Source organism: Calypte anna, chromosome 1, assembly GCF_003957555.1.
Source record: "Calypte anna isolate BGI_N300 chromosome 1, bCalAnn1_v1.p, whole genome shotgun sequence".
NCBI classification, from domain to species: Eukaryota; Metazoa; Chordata; class Aves; order Apodiformes; family Trochilidae; genus Calypte; species Calypte anna.
The window spans coordinates 86442841-86450240 of NC_044244.1; the positions used below are offsets into that span (position 1 = coordinate 86442841).

The following is a 7400-nucleotide window of genomic DNA, read 5'->3' on the forward strand; positions in this document are numbered from 1 at the left end:
CTGGACTGCTCTGTAAATGGAGAATGAACCAGGAAGTTAACTCCAGTCCTGGTCTTCTCTCCTGTTCAGTAGACCACTTTCTTGTGTAGTAGAAGATGAAGTCATGTATAAATAACTTAGGTGGTTTTGTGGATTGCAAGAAATAAGGAATGCAGATCTTAGTCTTATGATACTCTCATGTTTAAGCTCGGATAATGAAAGTGAATCCACCCATCTGGACTTTTGAACTTGCTTAGAACTTAACTAAAAATCAGTGACCCTGTCCTGAGAGGCAAAAAGAGTGTACTTGAATCATGTTTACGCAGCTGAGTGAGCTTTTGGGATCAAATAATTCAAGTAAGCTGCAAGCTAATGTACTTGTGGCTGATCCATATAAAAGGTTGAAATAGTATACCCCTTGCTTAGTAAAAAACTTAAGATAATTGCTAAATCTCTTCTCTACTGGCCACAAAGGCACAGTGTAACAACACAGTCTTTGGAAATCTCTTGCTCTTTTGTCCCTCTCTGTTCATGCAGCATCGAGATGATGCTTGTTTTTCCTGCTATCATTTCTGGTAACACCATTACCAGGATCCTTCAAAAGTCCTTTTCCTAGGAGTTTTACATTATTTTTCATTCTCAGAGTTTTTTTCAAGTACCTACTCACCAAAAGGATACGGTAGAGCTCTATCTGATGCAGAACGATGTATGGAACAAAGCTCTCAGGACAATAATCATCTTCTTCATATTGGTATGCAACAAATTTTTTCCAGCTGTAACTGTAATCTGAGAAGAGAGATACCTGGTCAGTCTTGATGAAAGGTGTGCCTAGATCTTTCTTCATGAATATGTCAGTGAGTCACTTCTTTCTCAGCAAGACAAGGCACAGGGCAGGAGAAAGATCTGAGGGTATTCATGCAAGGGACCAATGATGACTTGTAACTACACAAATAAGTTAGTAGAAAGGGGAACCAAAACTCTATAAATCACAATATGCCTAAAAGAGGGAAACTGTCAGAGAGAGAGAGGGATCATTACAGTGGCTTGGGCAACCCCTATCACAAATAGCACATCAGAGCAGAAAGCCAGAGCACACTGGCCAAGGAGAAGCAAGGGACTGAAAAGCAAAGTGTCACACACAATCAGGGCTGTTCAGGCATACCTTTTGGCAGCCTTGTGCTTGATCACAGCATCTTTAGATAAGACAGTAAACTTGCTGCTTCAGTCATGAATCTTGCTGATAGGGAAAAACCTGGACTGAACACCTAAACATGTAGCAGTTTCATATTAATCTTGGTGTTGATAGAGCTTCTGTCAGTGCTCTAGTGGTATAGTCCCAGAGATGTTCCCCATGGTAAGCAATGTCCTTTAAGCTCACATTTGACCTGATAGGTTTTGTAACTACACACTCCAGTAGCAAGTATCCAGACATGTATGTGAGATTCATCTACTCAAATGTACATTTTTTTCTGTGAGCTACTCGTCTGAACTATTTTTACAGCCAAACATGAGCAGATAGGCATGATATACAATAGAAAAAACACACATGCAAGACATGTGTGTCCTCTGTGATGCATCATCTGAAAGCCTGCTTTAGATATGTCTCCTTCTCCAGCTATCAAGGGAAACCAATTATTTGCTGCAGCTAGCAAGCTGATCTACATATAAGTGATGGGAGGGCCGTTTTCTCTCTTCCTGTCAGGATTTTTCACTGTATTTAATGGAGTCATGGATGGCTAGAGAAAGACATACCTTTCCTTGCTCAGATTTTGAAAGAGGAAACAACCACTCTGGTCCTGCAGCTGTATGGGATTAGGGAAAATAAAAGGCAGAAGAGAGCAGCATTCTTTCAGTCATTAATCCTCCTCAATGTCAGTCATCACCACTATAACAAAGCACAACTGCTGAGAGTGCACATAATCCCAGAACCTTCAATTCATACCTAAGCAAAGCCAAAGAGTAACTGGGTTACCTGGAAGACCCATAATTTGTATAATGACTCCATTGCTTGCCAGCTTCCTAAGACCTTGACGGTTACGGTTATCCAGGTGCCTGAACAGTCTGGCTGCATATATTTTCAAAGTCACATTGGGATGTAACCTCAGGAACTCCAGAATTCTTTTGGAACATCTGCCACAGGGGGTAGTAGATAGGAACCAGGTGATGGAGCAAGAAACTGATGGCACGGCATTGAAACGATTTTGGAAGAAGTTGTCTTCAGCATGTTGGGGAAACTCGTTCGAGCACCAGTTCCTCCAGATGGTACCTCTTCTCCACCTGATTTCATATAGCAGGTACACCACATTTGGACGTCGGCCAGGCTGATAATTTCTTTTGAAGTCATTTGGCTGTATCTTCCACCTGTGACAAAAATACCAGCAGTACTATGAACCCAACACTTCAATGAGGTTTCATCTCACTGTGCATCACCTGCTCTCAGTGCCAGCCAAGCCTCCCACTCTCAGCCTTACCTATCACAAATGAGCAGCTTGAAGAATCTTGCAATCTAATGACCTAAACCTGGAAATTGATGAAGGATTCAGAATTATTCCCTTACAGTAGCCCTAGTGGAATCCCTTACACCACCTTGAGACGTGCTGGGAAAGTAAGCATTCTCATCACTACTCTGAGACCAGCACTGGTAAAAGTAGTGCAAAAGCTGGATGGAAAAATCAGAGAAAGGAATGGTAAGAGGAAAACAAGGCACAAAGACTTCATAGTTTTAAGTGTCCCATGGAAATTGCCAGGTAGGCTCAGGTAGCACAGTGATAGAATTGTATCTCTTTCTTACCCTTGGTTGTTCTCTCTGGGTGCAGAACCTATAACATAAACGATTTGTGAGTCATTTGGGATAGTACATCAGAAAACAAAATTTCCTCTACACCTCCTGTCCTCACCTCTTTCAGTCTATACACTCCCTGTCAAATCTCTTTTACCTAAAAGTTGTAATAGGTAATCCCTGCACAGCAGGATAGCCACTCTGGTATGCAGGATTGGTGGATTTCCACCTGGAAGACAAACTTGATGGTTGCTTAAACTATGCTGTACATGAACACTTTAACACATTAGGGCTGACTGTGATCTCACTCAAGTTTAAATTCACTGATTTCCTCATTACTGCACCTGCTTTTCCCAGGCTCATTGAAGAGCAGAATCATATCCCTTCTCCATTTGTATCTTCCAAACCACTTCTACTAGTCAAAACTTGAGCTGTTTTTCTGTTGGTATTCATAACCTCTATCTAGACAGAAATGTTTTCATAGCCAGTGGATCTCTCTTTTCTTACAATGGAACTGTTTTGAAAGCTGAAAAGTCATCAGTACTAAGGAAAAATATCAGTGCAGAAAGGAGAGTGATTTCTGACTAACGAATACATATACATTTTGTCTCTCACAGTGGCAGAGAAATTCAGCAATTCAGAAATTCAGAAATTCTGACTCATTCATTCCCTCACAGCTGAAGGTCTAGATGAAAGTAATTACAAGTGATCAAGGATAGTTATCCGTTTTGTAGAAGTCCATCCATAGAAAACTTGATTACTAGGGCAGTTGAGCAGTGGAACAGCTGCCCAGGGACGCAGTTATGGCACCCAGCCTGCCTGAGTTCAGGAAGCATTTGGATGATGCTCTCAGGCACACGGTGTGATTCTTGGGGTGCCCTACACAGGGATAGGGGTAGGACTTGATGATCCTGATGGATCCCTCCCAACTCGACAGATTCTATGATTCTATGATCTAAAACCCCTCATTTTTATTGAAAAAAAAAAAAAGATTCTACAGGCATTTTTTTCTATAGCTCTTAGCTCTTTAAGATGAGAAATTATGAAATATATAGAGTGAAATTACATTTCAGCAGGAATAAAATAGTGTTCCGTATAAGCACAAATCTGATCGGTTCCTCGAACAACCTTATTGCACTGCTTCTTTAAGATCTAGTTTTTTATTGTACTGTAAAAAAATAGATGACAAAATAAATCAATCAATTTGCTCAATTCTTACTTGCTTTTGAGATCTCCTTCCACATTAAGAAGTCTTTTGGTATTTTAACTCTTTCTGCCTAATGCACATCAGGGTTAACAAAATGAAGCATTAACATTTTCAATCTTGCCCTAAGACTCAAGATATCGTAATACATACAAAAAGATGACATAAACAAATCCACAAATGCAGTTCCTTAGAGGCAACTACAATAGGTATCTACACTGAATATGGAGAAACAGATCTGCTTTTCACACACATGTATGTACTTACCTCGATCAGTGGTGGCAGCCATGGATATTTCAGAATTTGTCGGTTGCAACTTGGGTTATGCAACTTGGGCACTTTATTAGCTTTACATTTGTTTCGGTTTTGATTCCTGAAGACTGAACTTTGGACACTAATAATGTTACTCATCAGAATGTTTCTGCCTGGAGACACGCTTGTGTGGAAAATAACTACTCCACCAGGTGAAACTGAAAGCAAGTTACAGGCAAAAAAGGGCTGTAAAAGAGGAGGAGTCCCATTCAGAAGTGGATCTAAGGGTGCAGACAAGGTTGCCTGCCAGAAGCAGGAAATAACAGGTGAGCCAGTTTTTTGCAGTGTGGAACATAAATTTTATCTCTTAATTACCACTAGACCCAGAACAGAAAAGCAACTCTTCTCTAGTCACCCAATGTGCCGAGAGAGAAAGAGCATCTAAACAAATAGCACCAAGTCACAGAGCTGAGGCATGGCAGCTTATTTTCTGGAACCTAGATGCCATCAGAAAACTGCAAAAGCTTATGATTTTATGGATCATACCTCTGGAAGACTGAATGAGATCAACTCAGACACTCAGAGACTTCTTGGAACAAATAGAAAAATGTTTAATTAATGTGTTTTTTAGTTCATGGACATGATACTCAGTAAAAGCAGAAAAGCACTGATACTATAGTAATTCCCTTAATTTTCTTATCCTTGCAGTAGAGATTTACAAATATGCAGTTGTACATTAGGCTTTGAGACGCTTAGTCTGATCTGCAAGAAATGGCTTTCAGTAGCAGTAGACACTGGTATAAAACTAGCAATGTGCCAAAGAAAGCAGAGAGAAATAAGAATTTAAGCAGAAGCAGGGAATTTGCAATGCAACATTTTCAAGTGTTTCCAGGAAGCTGAATGTGCTTTATGAGATGGTGGAAAACCAAAAAGAAAAAAAAAAATTTTTTTTTTTAAATAACTACCACTCTTCTATGCGCACTTCCGGAACATAAATTATTTTTGTAGGAATTTACACAGAAAAGGTCACACAGAACAGTGGGCATACACTCACTCATGACTCCTGAGATATGGGGAAAGGTAAAAGTTAAATGTGACTAAATGCTCGGCGCTCGTGCCACAGAGGCTTAAGTCTCAATCTCCACTTACAAGCTGCCTCCCAGACGTAATTGGTACTGGTAAATTTTGTGTTAGTTCAAGAATTCTGTATCTGGCACATTTGATAGTAAAAGCAAAATCCGTGATATGTTTGTCGGGATTCAGTGGTGTTTTCTCAGGATATATCTATGGTTTTTACACAAAGAAAAAAACCACAGTCTTTTAAGATTTACTCTGTGAACTTCCAGTTTAAAAGAAAGGGAGTAAAACATTTTTCTGTGTGTGTATGAATAGGTAAGTATGAGTACATAACTCACACAGATACTTGCATGTCTAGATATGATAGTAATGCAAATAGAAATAAGCTTGTTGATACACAAATACACATCCTTAGCAGCATGTTTACTACTCTGGCTGATAAGCATCCCCACCCTTATTTTTAATTCTCCAGGCACTTTTACTTTCGTTTCCTCTGCAGATTACACAGCGTCATCATAGTGCATTGAGACTCTTGATCAGTTTCCACACATAAAAACTGAAATGTAAGAGATTAAGATGACTGATGGCAGCCAGATACTATTGGGTGACCTTTGTGAGTCTGAGTCTGACTCTGAAGAACGAAGTCAAATGAATGGCAGTCAGCCATGAGGATGTGTGGGCAGAGTTCTGACCCCAGCAAGGTGGCGAAAAGGTGGTTAGTGGGAAGGACTTAACCTGTGCATTTACTTCAGTACTGATTTTTCTTAGCTAAATAAAACATCCCGATATCCTTGTAATGTCATTTTTTTCACATTAACTGGTGAGGCTATAGAAACCAGAGAAGTGTATCAATATATTTCATGAGGAGCCAGTATGAAGAAAAAAAATTTCCAAGTGAACATATCTGTATTTTGACCCATGATTTTCTACTCTAAGCAGTCATCTTGTCATCTCACTATACGTTGTATCACAGTTTGATTTGCTTGTCATTCTGATTTTGCCTCATTTCTCTTTGTTTCGCTGCACATGTTAAAGAACTTAGCAGAGCAATATGTACCCCAAATCCAGTGGACATCAGTGTGTCTATACTCCCTTTGAGAGGCTGTCAGCATATAGCCATCACACAACTGTCAAGGTTTTAAATAGTGAGGAGGACGACAAAACCAGGCAGACTTCACCAGAGAGGAAGCAATGATTGATCTGTTCCTTTCCTACCAGTCATACCAGAGATAGTGTTCAGAGCAGCTTAAGGACCTTTCAGGGCTGAGCTTTCCTTTTGCAAGCACTCAAGGATTGTTCAGTGGGACCATAGGGTTAAACTCTCTCCAAAATTCACCTGTAAGCTGTAGCTCCCATGGGAGGCAAAACTTCAGTCAGAAGCAGAAAACCTCTCTCAGAACTAGGCATTATAACCATTAGGCACCATTGAGGATTTTCATTGTGGCAACCCATACAGTGCTGTCATTTAGCCTGGTGAGCAAAACTGTTGATAATACACCTATGATTTAATTATTGCTAAATCAAGGCCTTCTCTGTTCCTGACTTTAACCCCGGGTGAGGAGTCTGTAGGTTGGCAAGGTGCTGGGAGGGAACACAGGTGGGGCAGCTGATCTGAGCTCACCACAGGGACATTTCGTGTCATCTAATAGTATGGCCAACAATAAAATCTCAGGGCAGATGTTCTTCTGAAGTTGCTGTTGCTTGGGGTCTGTCTGGGCATCAATCTGCTGGTGGTGAGTGATTGCATCTGAATCATTTTGGGTCTTTCCCCTTCACTCACGGAGAAGACACGAACAGACCAGGTAGCCAGAATGGGGTGCTGGCTGCATATCATCCATAACCTCTAAATTATTGAGTTTAAGCAGCACTTTCAGTCCACAGTACACTAAAATATCACATATTCAGGCAAGGAACAGAAAGACCACAGTGCATTAGGGACTAGCAGTGACCACAGGGGTGCCACCTGAAACTGGATTCAGGACTTTCTGTTTCTCTGTACATGACAACTATAATACATCCAAATATAAACCATCACCCCTTAGCTCCCAGGTCTTTTCCCAGCCTCGTATGTATATACCACATGCTTAAATGGCAGTGGTCCAACCAGCT

At 40.6% G+C, this 7400-nt stretch overlaps 1 protein-coding gene across 1 annotated transcript; it reads right to left on the reverse strand.

Moving 5' to 3' along the window:
• Positions 1 to 508: 508 nt before the first annotated feature.
• APOBEC1 (apolipoprotein B mRNA editing enzyme catalytic subunit 1) lies at positions 509 to 4251 on the reverse strand. Its single transcript, XM_030452771.1, has 4 exons — positions 4230 to 4251; positions 2771 to 2798; positions 1952 to 2340; positions 509 to 765 (listed from the first exon to the last, which is right to left on the reverse strand). Exons 1-4 carry the CDS (start codon positions 4249 to 4251, stop codon positions 509 to 511), a joined length of 696 nt encoding a protein of 231 aa, XP_030308631.1.
• Positions 4252 to 7400: the final 3149 nt, after the last annotated feature.